General features: G+C 41.9%; 1 protein-coding gene across 1 annotated transcript in view; it reads right to left on the bottom strand.

Annotated features, from left to right (window-relative positions):
* Window positions 1–9,318: 9,318 nt before the first annotated feature.
* ATPSCKMT (ATP synthase c subunit lysine N-methyltransferase) overlaps window positions 9,319–13,691 on the bottom strand; it is a 163,725-nt gene continuing 159,352 nt past the window's right edge. Inside the window, exon 4 of the mRNA XM_082257993.1 lies at window positions 9,319–9,541. Coding sequence (XP_082114119.1) covers window positions 9,365–9,541 — 177 coding nt within the window. The 3' untranslated portion in view covers window positions 9,319–9,364. The remainder of the gene's footprint in view (window positions 9,542–13,691) is intronic.

A 13,691-nucleotide genomic window follows, 5' to 3' on the forward strand; every position in this document is an offset into this window, starting at 1 on the left:
ATAGTCTTATCTCTGGAATGCATCCCTTTCTTTATGCATGCTAATGTTCTGCTGGCTTTGGCAGCTGCCGCTTGACATTGCATGCTGTTTCCTAATCTATCATCAACCAAGACTCCCAGATCCTTCTCCATTTTTGATTCCCCCAAGGGCTCCCCTCCTAACGTGTATTGTGTTTTTATGTTTTTAGTCCCCAAGTGCAAAACCTTACACTTCTCCACGTTAAACCTCATTTGCCATGTCGTTGCCCACTCCGTTATTTTGTCCAGGTCATTCTGTAGGATATCTGCTTCATGTTGTGAAGTTATTGCCCTGCCCAATTTTGTGTCATCTGCAAAAACTGATATCGAACTACTGATCCCGGCCTCAATGTTGTTTATGAATAAATTGAACAAGGTTGGTCCCAAGACTGAGCCTTGGGGGACCCCGCTTACCACCTCAGACCAGTCTGAGTATGCGCTGTTTATTACTACCCTTTGGACACGCCTTTTTAGCCAGTTCCGTATCCAAGAGCAAACCCTGCTATCGATACCTGCAGACCTTATTTTATAAATTAAGCGTTTGTGGGGAACTGTATCAAACGCCTTAGCGAAATCCAAGTACACTACATCCACTGGTCTCCCCCTATCTAGCTCACAGCTCACCTCCTCGTAGAATGTTAGGAGATTGGTTTGACAAGAATGCCCATTTGTAAACCCGTGCTGATTACTGCTGATGATGTTGTTGTCTTTAGCAAACTCTACGATATAGTCCCTTATCATCCCCTCCAGAAGTTTACATACTACTGATGTCAAACTGACAGGCCTATAATTTCCCGGGATATGCCTCTGGCCCTTTTTGAATATTGGAATCACGTTAGCTTTCTTCCAATCCCCTGGTACATCTCCTGTCCTAATACTGTCAGCAAAGATCAGGAACAGTGGTCTCGATATAACTTTACTGAGTTCCTTGAGTACTCTCGGATGTACGCCATCCGGTCCTGGTGATTTGTTTGTGTTAAGTTTATCCAGCCTTTCCCTGATTTCCCCCTCTGTTAGCCATAGTGGCAAGTCCTGTGTATTACTACTAACCATACAGTCATGGTCAGTGTACCCCTCCTTTTCCTGTTAAAGACTGACGAGAAAAAAGCATTTAGCATGGTTGCTTTTTCAGTGTCCCCTGTAACCATCCTCCCATCATTGTTAATTATGTGTGCAATATGCTCTGCCTTAGTTTTTTTGCTGTTGATATATTTAAAGAATTTCTTTGGGTTTTTTTTACTATCCTCTGCTATTTGTCTCTCAAAGTTGATTTTAGCCATCTTGATTTCTTGTTTACTTTTCTTATTTGCCTCCTTGTATTGCTCGAAAGCTGATACTGTGCCCTCTGATTTATACTTCTTGAAGGCCAATTTTTTCCCCCTAATAAGTTTTTTGACGCTACAGTTTAGCCAGCCAGGTTTGGCTTTGTCTCTTTTAAATTTATTTCCCATAGGAATGCACTGCAAGATGCCTTTGCCTAATATGTTCCTAAAGCATTCCCATTTTTCCTCTGTGGTCAGGGATCCCAGGGTTTGGTCCCAGTTTACCCTTTCCATCAATGAGTACAATTTTGGAAAGTTTGCCCTTCTGAAGTTTAGGGTTCTTATGTTCCCCACTTGCCTTGTTATATTGTTATTTACACTAAATGTGATCATCCTGTGATCGCTAGAGCCCAGGTTGTCCTGGACTCCTACCTCCGAGATTAGGTCTGGGTCATTAGTGAGCAATAGATCCAGGACTGCGTTTTCTCTGGTAGGGGAATCCACCAACTGTGACATGTAATTATCCAGTAAGGTTTCCGTGAATAGACGGGCCTTCTGTGAGTGTGCAGTCCCCTCTTCCCAGTCAATGTCGGGATAATTGAAGTCCCCCAATACGATGACTGATCCCAATTTTGCCACTTTACCCATTAGTGCTAAAAATTCCAGCTCTACCTCCTCCCCTTGGTTAGGTGGCCTATAGCAAACCCCCACAATTACTTTCCCCTTTTCTCCTTCCCTATGGAGTTCAACCCACACAGATTCTAAATCCATGCTCATCCCATCCGTAATGTCACTCCTTTCTATCACCTTTATATTGTTCTTGACATAGAGACATACCCCTCCCCCTCTTTTTCCTACCCTGTCCTTCCGGCACACCGAATACCCTTGGATATTGGCCAGCCAGTCATGTGAGGGGTCGAACCAAGTCTCCGTTATTCCCACAAGGTCTATGTCCTCCTCATGTACTAACATTTCCAACTCATCCATTTTATTAGCTAGGCTCCTGGCATTAGCATAAACCCCTCTTAGTTTTACGGAAGTTAAGCGCAATTGGCGGTTATGTTTATTCCTGTTTGGTCTGAGATTTTCCCGCACAGACCTACCAATTGACATTGTGGACCTACTGTCGCTGCTGACACTGGACATGGATTACTGGAACCATGTCCTGTGGTCTGATGAAACCAAGATAAACTTATTTGGTTCAGATGGTGTCAAGTGTGTGAGCGGAAACCAGGTGAGGAGTACAAAGACAAGTGTGTCTTTCCTACAGTCAAGCATGGTGGTGGGAGTGTCATGGTCTGGGGCTGCATGAGTAGTGCCAGCACTGGGGAGCTACAGTTCATTGAGGGAACCATGAATACCAACATGTTTTGTGACATACTGAAACACAGCATGATCCCCTTACTTCAGAGACTGGGCCGTAGGGCAGATTTCCAACATGATAATGACCCCAAACACACCTTCAAGATGACCACTGCCTTGCTAAAGAAGCTGATGGTAAAGGTAATGGACTGGCAAAGCATGTCTCCAGACCTAAACCCTATTGAGCATCTGTGGGGCCTCCTCAAACAGAGGAGCGCAAGGTCTCTAACATCCACCAGCTCCGTGATGTCGTCATGGAGGAGTGGAAAAGGACTCTAGTGGCAACCTGTGAAACTCTGGTGAACTCACTTTTGTGAGATACTGTATATTTAAAATGTGTGAGCGAACTCTGTTTCTATTAACCTAAATAATTTGTTATTATTGTTTAATTGTTTTAAGTATTCTCTTGTTTTGAAATGACACTGACTCTTTCTTTATACCCAGGGGCGCGCAATTTGCCATGCTTACAGAATGGAATTGACCTCTAACATTTTTTAGGTCAAATGTCCTTGTTAACTGCTGGATATTGGCAGCCATTTCATCTTCAAAGCAATACAGTGCAGTAACTTTCGCTCTGGAGCGGTCTCAAGCCACGCTCTCCCCTTCTGTCCCAACCAGGTAACAGCCCAGTATATGCAGGAAATAAAAATGCTCTATAGTGAATTACGGGAGTAATCTACATGGCTTTATTCAAAGTATTATACTTACAGCAGGAACAATAAGCATCAAACAGTACTGCATACAGTAAACCCCCGCTCTATCGCGGTTCAGTTTTTGCGGTCCCGGTATATCGCGCTATTTTAATTAGGACCCATTAATTTGGATATCGCAGTAATATTTCGCCATTTCGCGGTTATGTAGCGGTGAATCAGAGAATCAGAGCGAGGCTGTGGTGGAGCGCAGGCCTCGCTCGTGGACCGCACCGAGCGCGGTGGCGTTAGAGGGGGCGGTAACGCGATTTGGAGCATGTGCAGATATGCTCCTTTGCCAACCACAAGCAAGGATGCCCGCAAGAATGCCACCCAAATGCCCATCATCTAAGACTAAGGCTTCTTTCTGGTGAGCAAAAAAAGAAGAGGAAGTGCCTTACGATTCAGGAGAAGGTGAAACTTCTTGATATGATAAAGGAAGGACAGAGTTATGCTGCTGTAGCCCACCATTATGGTATGAATGAGCCCACGATTTGCTACATCAAAAAGGATGACAAGAATCAACCAAGCTGCAAAAAGAGTTGTTTCTTCCCACAGTAAAAACATTGTTAGGATGGAAACTGCATTGGCCATTTGGATCCAAGATTGCAGAAAAAAAAGCATCACATTGGATGGTAACACCATCAGGACTCACACCATCAGGACTCAGGCAAAAAAGCTGTACGACACTTTTGCCAATCAAGGAGGCTCTGAAGAAGTCGCTGCTGCAGCCGAACAGTCAGACAGCGACAATACTGATCAGCCTTCTACTTCTAGCACAGGTACATCTTCATCAGGAGACTTTTCTGCCAGCAAGGGATGGTTTGACCGCTTCCAGAAACGCTATCAGTTGAAGAGTGTTTCATTGCAAGGTGAAGCTGCATCTGCTGACAAAGAAGCTGCTGCAAGGAACACCAATGAGACCTTCAAGAGTTTAATCGAGGAGGGTGGGTACCAACCACTGCAAGACTTTAATATGGGTGAGATCGGCTTGTTTTGGAAGAGAATGCCCAAGTGGACCTATATCATGAAGGAGGAAGCCCGAGCCCCTGGATCCTGAAGGCTTATAAGGACAGAGCAACCTTGGTTATGTGTGGAAATGCTGCTGGGTTTATGATCAAGCCAGCCCTGATCTACAAGGCCAAGAACCCCAGAGCACTGAAGCATAATAACAAGAACCAGCTACCAGTCCATTGGATGCATAACCCTAAGGCTTGGATGACTAAACGCCTCACAACTGAGTGGTTCCACAATTGTTTCATCCCAGCCGTCAAGGTCTACCTTGCCGAACTTGGCCTTGATTTTAAGGTGCTTCTGCTGATAGATAATGCAGGAGGCCACGCCATGGATCTATCGTATGAAGGAGTGCAAGTTGCGTTCCTTCCACCCAACACAGCATCTTTAATTCAGCCCATGGACCAGGGTGTGATACGAGCATTCAAGGCGCTGTACAAATCCTTGAATCATCTTGTTGAATCCATGAACAATGATGAAAATTTCAATTTGAAGGACTACTGGCGTAATTACACCATTGCAACCTTTCTGGAGAACATACAAAAGGCCCTCAAGGAGATGAAGAAGGAGACCCTGCATGCCTGTTGGAAGAAGCTTTGGCCAGAAATTATTCACGATTATGAAGGGTTCTCTCCTGACTAAGTTCATCATTCAGCTGTGGACAAGTCAATTAGGCTGGCGAAGTTGCTAGGAGGTGAAGGTTTTCAGGATATGACCCATGACGACGTCAATGACCTAATTGAAACCCATTTAGCTCCACTAACCGATGAGGATCTGACAGAACTCACAAAGTCAGAGTGAGGAGGAAGTGGAGGAACATGAGGAAGAAGATGAAGGCTTGTCAATTGAGCGCCTTGGCAGGGTCATGCGTACGGCCAATGACCTGAAACAGATGTTAGCTGAGTGGGATCCTGACATGGTTCGTTCACTGCAGTTCCAAAACAGCACTGATGGAGCCATCCAGGTGTACAAGAACCTCCTCACCCAAAAGAAGAAACACGCCCAGCAACTGCCTATAACTATGTTCTTCACAAAACAGAAGAAGGCCGCATCCACCCCAAGTACCTCCACAGCCACCTCTGATGTAGAAGTGGAGGTCATGGAGCAGCAAGAAGATGACCCACCTACACCTAAAGAAGCGCCTGCTGAACCTGCACCTTCAGAAGGACAGTAGCTGCTCTTATTTGCTGCTTATCGTCATCTTCTTTTCTGCTGAGCACAGTACTGTATGTACAGTACATACAATACTGTACTCTATTTTTTACTGTACAGTATACTGTTAGCACAATATTTTTGTGTTTTTACAATGCTCTTGCGCTCTCTCTATCTTTTATGTGTTTTTATTGCTTAAAAGTTTGTTTAAAGACCTTTAAATGCTATAAAAAAGTTAACAAAACATGCCTAGGGTGTATTTAAATAGGGTCTTTCTATTTCGCGGATTTTCACTTTTCGCGGGTGGGTTCAGAACGTAATCCCCGCAGAGGGGGCTTTACTGTATTGTCAAATTCACATGCTGCCCAACATGTGGCCGTGTAGATCAGTGGTTCTCAATTCCGGTCCTCGGGACCCACTAACAGGCCAGATTTTAAGTATTACCTTGGGGGATGCAGACTAGAATACTGCAATCACTGAGCAGCAAATTAGATCACCTGTGATGTAATTTAGTTATCTTGCAAACCTGGCCTGTTGGTGGGTCCCGAGGACCGGAGTTGGGAACCACTGGTGTAGATGACGTCACTGCCAAAAGCTTCACCCCAAAATGCATGCATGTAAAAATCAGAAAGACTTCACCAATTTACCCTGCATGGGAAGCTTGCCAGGAAAATTCCTTTGCTGTCCAAAAGGAACATCACAGCAAGGACTACAACTTGCTATTGAACTATGTCTACTGTAAAATGTGTTAAGTTTATTTATTAAATAATGCTGAATGATACAGTTTACTAAATTAATAATAACATTTTTAGGTCATCTTGTTCATTTCATAAATTACTGTCTTTGTTAGAGAGCTTTGATACCTGGAATCAGGGAGCAGAGCTTTTTTTTTTACACTTGGTTTATGCTGCTGCGGGCCCACGGAGTGAGTTGCCAGCCGCATAAGCCGACACAGCTCCTATAGTGGCAGTTGCAACCTTAAGAAAGTAGAAGGCAGAGTGATATCAGCCGAGCTTGCATCGCATACTAGCACATTATTCGAGACTTACCTTAAAAGGAAGTCCTCCAGAGGCGCGCTGTTACCGCTGACAGGGCTTCCATCTTCATCTGATCTTCCTTCTGGGATCGCGGCCTCCGGCTACCTGAGTGGCCAAAGCCGAGGTAACTTAATTCCCGCACATGCTCGTGGGAGCCCTCTTTTACAGCACGAGCTCTGAAGGTCCAGCACATTATGTGAGAGCTTCACAGCGCATGCGTTGGTGACATCAGCGATTGCATGTAGTGTAAATATCTCCTAAACAGTGCAAGATTAAGAGATATTCACTGTACCTACAGGTAAGCGTTATTGTAGGCTTTCCTGTAGGTACGAGTCAAACAAGTGAATTTACTACCACTTTAGGCTAGACTTAATACTTCTTTCCCTCAGTACCAATGGCCTCATAAACGTATTGCAGTACACATAATACGTAAATTAAAACACATACTATGGATTTTATAAATTTTATTTGTGTTAATTTTTCCCACGTATATAGCATAATGTAAATTTCAACATTAGAGTAATTTCTTTATAACTAAGAATAATGCATAGTGCAGGATTTAAAAAGTGAAAGACCAGTAAAAAGATACTATTGACTTAACAATTTATAGTCAAGTGATATTGTATGTACTACACTTGTTGAACTGCATATCTATCAGCTTGTAGTTGTGTTTGTAACACTGGTATGAGTTTTTGGTTTGTGTTTGGTTTTGTTATGAACCCGTTGATGGGAGCCTTTTTTATCATAAAATCCTTTACCTAAAATTACCTTTTGCTCAATAAAGACTACCTGAATAAATAAAAATATACTTTTTTTAACTACTTCACACTACATATACTGTACAGACAGGCAAAATTCTGGAAGGACACGCCCGTACGTCCCGGTTTACTGCCACAAAAGTCCCAGTGTCCCTGAGTGCAGTGTTGCCTCTGCCTGCCACCTGTACTGAGCCTGGATTGTTTATTGACCACATTTCTACCTGAAGCCTAGACTGATCTTATGCGTGTTTGCTGACCAGGTCTATGCCTGTGGCTTGAACTGCTCCTCCAGATGTCTGACTGAATATGCTCCTGTGAGACACCAGTCCCAGCCATCACCTGTGGACTACTGCACTCCTGGAACCACAGGTAGTCTTTGTTCTCCCTTTCTTCAGCTGTACTTCCTGGCCAATGAACATGACATTTCTGGGAGCAGCCATGTGCCATTAGGCTAGGCTTGCTTGGCTTATAGGAACAGGGACTGCTATATGTGACGCTACACTAAGCTACATTGCCTGACCGTTTGATGACCATTACAGTAAATTGGTTTTGATACAATTGGTTGATTTGTGTGATACACAAGATACAATGCTTGTTATATATTTAGTCCAAAATGTGAGAAAGTCTCACAAATGTGGTATCATCATACACTGGTGGAGTAGCAGAATGTGTTTTGGGATGTATTTCTAAAAATGCCTATGATGTGTGTTTCAAATACCTCACAATTACATTTTCAAAATGCCTTGGAGTGTTTGCTTTCCAAAATGGGGTAATTTTGTAGGTGTTTTCACTATCCTGGTGCTCCAGGGTGTTAGCTAATCAAGAAATTTGATGCATAATTTATCCTCCTTGAAAGCCCAAAGGTGTTTCTTGGATTTTGGGCCCCGCTATTACACCCCAAAAATGTGTTTTGGGGTGTAATTATGCGTATGCCTTTGCTATGTGTTAGAAATAACTTGTTAAAATGTCTAAGACATTTATTCAATTTCTTCATTTTCAAAAAGGAATGTGACAGAAAAGTTACAACTTCAAAAAACTCACCATGCCTCTTACTAAATACCTTTAAACTGTCTACTTTCCAAAAAGGGGTAATTTGGAGGGTGTATTTGTACTGTCCAGGCATTTTGGAGCCTCATATAATGAGATAGGCAGTCAGTACATCATAACCAATGAATTCTAAAATATATATAGCTATATATATATATATATATATATATATATATATATATATATATACCGTATTTTCCGGCGTATAAGGCGACTGGGCGTATAAGACGACCCCCCTATTACATGATCTACCGGTAATACTTATACTTAGGTTACCTTGGAGATATTATACTCGGCGTATAAGACGACCTCCCATTTTTGGGGGATTTTTTTGAGGTTCAAAAGTAGTCTTATACGCCAGAAAATACAGTATATATATTCTCAAATATATATATATATATATATACACACACACACACACACACACACACCTCATAACCGCTTGGAGCAAATTGAAAACAGTATTTCAGGAGATGAACCTCATCCAATTGTGAAGCATGGAGGTGGAAAAGTTATGGTTTGGGGTTGCATTGCTACTTAGGCAGCTTGCAATCATCTATGAACTATGCAATATATCAGAGTGTTCATGATGAGAATGTTAGATCATCTGTCTAAAAGTTGAACAGGAACTATATCTTTAAGAGGGAAATGATCTGAAGAAAACAAATCCATTAAGAAAAAAAAAAAACCTTTCACAGGTCCACTAATGCCTAAATATGAGTTTTGACCAGCAGGCCTATAGACAGTACTCTACTCTGGGGTATTCTACAAATCATCCTGAAATCTTAAGGTAATTACATTACTTTTGTGAAAAGGGGGTTCTCAGAAATGGGACTTGCTTTTCAAATGGCAAAGTTTCATCTACAAGTGATCAAGACTGATATGTGTGCAACGATGGATAGATTTTCCAACTCTTTGTTCAAAGTGGAAAAAAACTTTAAAACAGATGTTGAAGTAAAAACATGTTACAGTATTTTTAACTCTTTAGCTGATTTACAATTATGTAGACGGATTTCTGAACTGTTTTTATACATCAGCCCTAAATTTTGTTTTATTTATTGCTACTAAGTCATATACCCAGACAGTGTCCACACCTTCTCCAAATACGTGATCTGGAACCCAATGTGGAAAAGGAAAACGACAGGCAACAACTCTGGCACTTTCAACTAACTCTCTTTGAAGTTTTTCTTCCAGCTGAGGCATCTGTAGACACATAAGAAGATTTAAATTTCAATCCGTCATGGAACAACTAGCAGAAAAAGTATCAAGCATAGATCAAAATAAAATGTATAACAGAAAAAGGTTATTTGACTTACCTGTAATTCCCTTATCTTAAAATACAATACAGAACATGTATTTTTAGACCGTATATGCAGCTATCTTCAAAGGACTGGAAACTTGCTAGGGCCACCCCCAAGTAACCTGACTGAGTGATCAAGACACAGAGGGGAGGGGCCTGTTACAGGTAAGTCAAAGTTCCTATCATCTTAACCCCTTCCCACCGACTGTAAATATATATGTGTCCTCAAAGAAGTGAGGCTTCTAATGATCAAGAATTGGGAGGCCCAGTTCCCAATCACCTGATTATTGTTATAGCCTCTGATTGGCTATCACAGGTATCAGTCACTGTATAGCTTGCCACTGTTTTTTTTTTCTCCTCTTGAAAGAAGAAGAAGAAAAATATTTAATATTTAAAAGAAAGAAAATAGCTGGATTGTGGTTTGATCTAGGTCAGGGTCAAAGCTCATGGTCAGGGCCAGTGTTTTTTTAGGTAGGATAAAAAAAAAAATGTTAAATTTGTATCTATGTCAGTTAGTGTCAGTGTGTTTTAGGTAGAAGAAAAAAGCAAAATGCACACCATTGTTTCTAGGCCCTACAGTGGGTACAAACAACAAATATTAACACACGCAAATGTGGTATCATTGTGATTGCCAGGAGCAGGAGAATTTATTTTAGGTTGCTCTTTAGTGGTAGGGTATCGTAATAGCAAAAAATATACAGCAAAATGTAAAAAAAATAAACAAAGAAAACCCAATTTGTCCTGGAAAAAAGAAAGGAATAATTCATCTGGATATGCTACAGGTAAGTAGTTGTGATGACATGTACAGGTTTACTAACACATGTCAAAGTTGCAAAACTGTGTTCAGGCATTAGGATTTGTTTTACCCTCTGTCAAGAAGGAGGGGTTATTAATACAGTAAAGGACTTGCATTTTTAGACCATGGGACGAACCCAACCAATAAACTGGGGGATGGGCAACATAGCAACTTACAACTGCCAACAGACACACATAAAACAAATACACTCACATGACAGCTTGAAGCCCCTTGCTAACTAATAGAACTTCAAAAATGAACAGAAGACCAATAGCCCTGGTGGAATGACCTATAATAAGCAAAGAAGGAATTCTGTCTCTAGGGGGTTATGCCCTTGAAATTACTTCCCTGATATACTAAAAATAGCAGAACAGGAAGAAGTATTCCCTTTGCAAGGGCCGCCCGGACAAAGAGGGACTTGGTCTTGTGAATAGAAGCTCCTGACTGCCAGGTAGACCCTGACAGCTCTGACCACATCCAGGCAATTATTTGTCACATTTTGGGGTGGGACAAAGGGAAGAAAGACCAATGCTCTTACTGAGGTGGAAATCAGAGGCAAAAAAACAAACAAAAAACAAAAATGGGCTCTTTACAGGAAAGAGCTGTAAATTCAGAAGCATGCTTAACAGATGTAAGAAGTGAAGTCTTCCAATAACTGAAGTAGATCGAGCACCAGGTTGAGATTCCAAGGGGACAAAGGAAGTAAAAAAAGGAGATATTATGTAAACAACTCCATGAAGAAAAGTCTTGAGGGATTGTGAGGCAGAAGGTTTCTTGAATAAATTGGATAAAGCAGAAACCTTCATAGTTACATAGTTAGTGAGGTTGAAAAAAAGACATCAGTCCACCCAGTTCAACCTATAATGTGTGTGTTTGCTGTTAAGCGTATATTGTATACCCCTGTATGTTGTGGTCTTTAAGGTGCCCATCTAATAGTTTTTTTAAACTATCGATGCTCCCTGCTGATATGACTGTTTGCGGAAGAGAATTCCACATCCTTACTGCTCCGACAGTGAAGAACCCCCTACGTACTTTAAGGTTAAACCACCTTTCCTCTAATTTTAGTGAGTGGCCACGTGTCTTATTGTATTCCCTTTCTCTGAATAGTTTGTTCCTTATGCTAAGGTCGCCAGTACAGTATTTCTACATTGATATCATATCCCCCCTTAATCGTCTCTTCTCCAGAGAGAATAAGTTCAGTGCTTGTAGTCTTTCCTCATAGCTGATGTCCTCCATTCCCCTAATTATTTTTGTTGCCCTTCTCTGGACTCTTTCCAGTTCCAGCACATCCTTCCTGAGGACGGGTGCCCAGAACTGGACAGCATACTCCAGATGTGGCCGGACCAGAGTCTTGTAGAGAGGGAGAATAATCTCTTCATTTCTGGAGTGAATCCCCTTTTTTATACATCCCAGTATTCTGTTGGCTTTGCTTGCAATGGCTTGGCATTGCATGCCACTGCTAAGCCTGTTGTCTACCAGTACCCCCAGGTCCTTTTCCATCCTAGACCCACCCAGAGGTTCCCCCCCTATCGAGTAGCTTGCTTTCTGGTTTCTGGCACCCAAGTGCATTACTTTACATTTTTCAACATTAAACCTCATCTGCCATGTAGTTGCCCACCCCATTATTTTGTTCAGGTCCGCTTGTAAGGTTTCCACATCCTGCATAGAAGATATTGGCATGCTTAGTTTAGTATCATCCGCAAATACTGAGATTGTACTAGATATCCCCTCCTCTAGATCATTTATGAATAAATTAAACAGGATTGGCCCCAGGACAGAACCCTGGGGGACCCCACTTTCCACACCGGCCCCATCCGAGTACACCCCATTAATCACCACCCTTTGCACTCTCCCCTGGAGCCAGTTCTCTATCCAGGTACTCACCTTATGGTCGATACCTACCTTCCTTAGTTTGAACAGTAAGCGTTTGTGGGGAACGGTGTTGAAGGCCTTTGCAAAGTCCAGATACACCACATCCATAGGCTTACCTTTATCTAGGTGGCAGCTCACTTCATCATAGAAGGTTAATAGATTGGTTTGGCAAGAACGATTTTTCTGGCAAGAACGATTTTTCATGAATCCATGCTGATTACTACTAATAATACCATTTTCATTACTAAAGTCATGTATGTGGTCCCATAACATCCCCTCCAAAATCTTGCAGACTACTGATGTTAGGCTGACCGGCCTATAGTTACCGGGGATATATCTCGGCCCTTTTTTAAATATTGGTACCACGTTGGCTTTTTTCCAATCAGCTGGCACCATACCCGTCTGTAAACTATCCTTAAAGATAAAGAATAATGGTCTGGCAATCACCTGGCTGAGCTCTTTAAGAACCCTCGGGTGCAAGCCATCCGGTCCTGGTGATTTATTTATGTTAAATTTCTCTAGTTTAGTTCTAAGTCTATCTTCTGTTAGCCATGGTGGTACTTCCTGTGGTGTGTTGTTTAGTTTGGCCTTACAAGCTGGGTTAGTGTAGCCCCCCCAATTCTTTTGTGAAGACTGAAGAGAAGAAATTATTTAACACTACTGCCTTTTCCCTGTCCTCTGTGGCCAAATCTCCCTTGTCATCCTTTATGGGGCCAATGTATTCTGTCCTCGCTTTCTTACTGTTTATATACTTAAAATAATTTTTTGGGGTTTTTTTTACTCTCTTCCGCTATATGTCTCATGTTCTATTTTAGCTGCCTTGATTTCGTCTTTACATTTCTTATTACACTCTTTGTAATGCTTGAATGCTGCCAATGAACCCTCAGTCTTGTATTTTCTGAAGGCCTTTTCTTTAGCATTATTATGCATTTTTATGTTGGAGTTTAGCCACCCAGGGTTTCGTTTTGCTCTTTTAAATTTATTTTCCTTTGGAATGCACTGATCAATCCCTTTGTTAAGTATGCTCTTGAAGCACTCCCATTTTCCTCGGTGTTCTTTGTTCCCAGGGTTCTATCCCATTTGATATTTTCTAGCAGAGAGCGCAGTTTTGGGAATTTGTCTCTTTTGAAATTCAGTGTCCTTATATTACCCTTGTGTTTCCTATTACTGTAATTAATACTAATTGACCTATGGTCACTGTTTCCTAAGTTGCCCTATATTTCTATATCCGGGAGCAGGTCTGTATTGTTGGTAATCAGTAGGTCAAGTACCGCATTGTTTCTTGTCGGTGCATTCACCATCTGACCCATGAAATTGTCCTGCAAAACATTTAGGAACTGCGGAAGCTTGGCTGAATGCGCGGTTCCTTCTGCCCAGTCTATATC

The sequence above is a fragment of the Pelophylax lessonae genome (assembly GCF_965119305.1).
Source record: "Pelophylax lessonae genome assembly, chromosome: 5".
In the NCBI taxonomy this organism is placed as follows: Eukaryota; Metazoa; Chordata; class Amphibia; order Anura; family Ranidae; genus Pelophylax; species Pelophylax lessonae.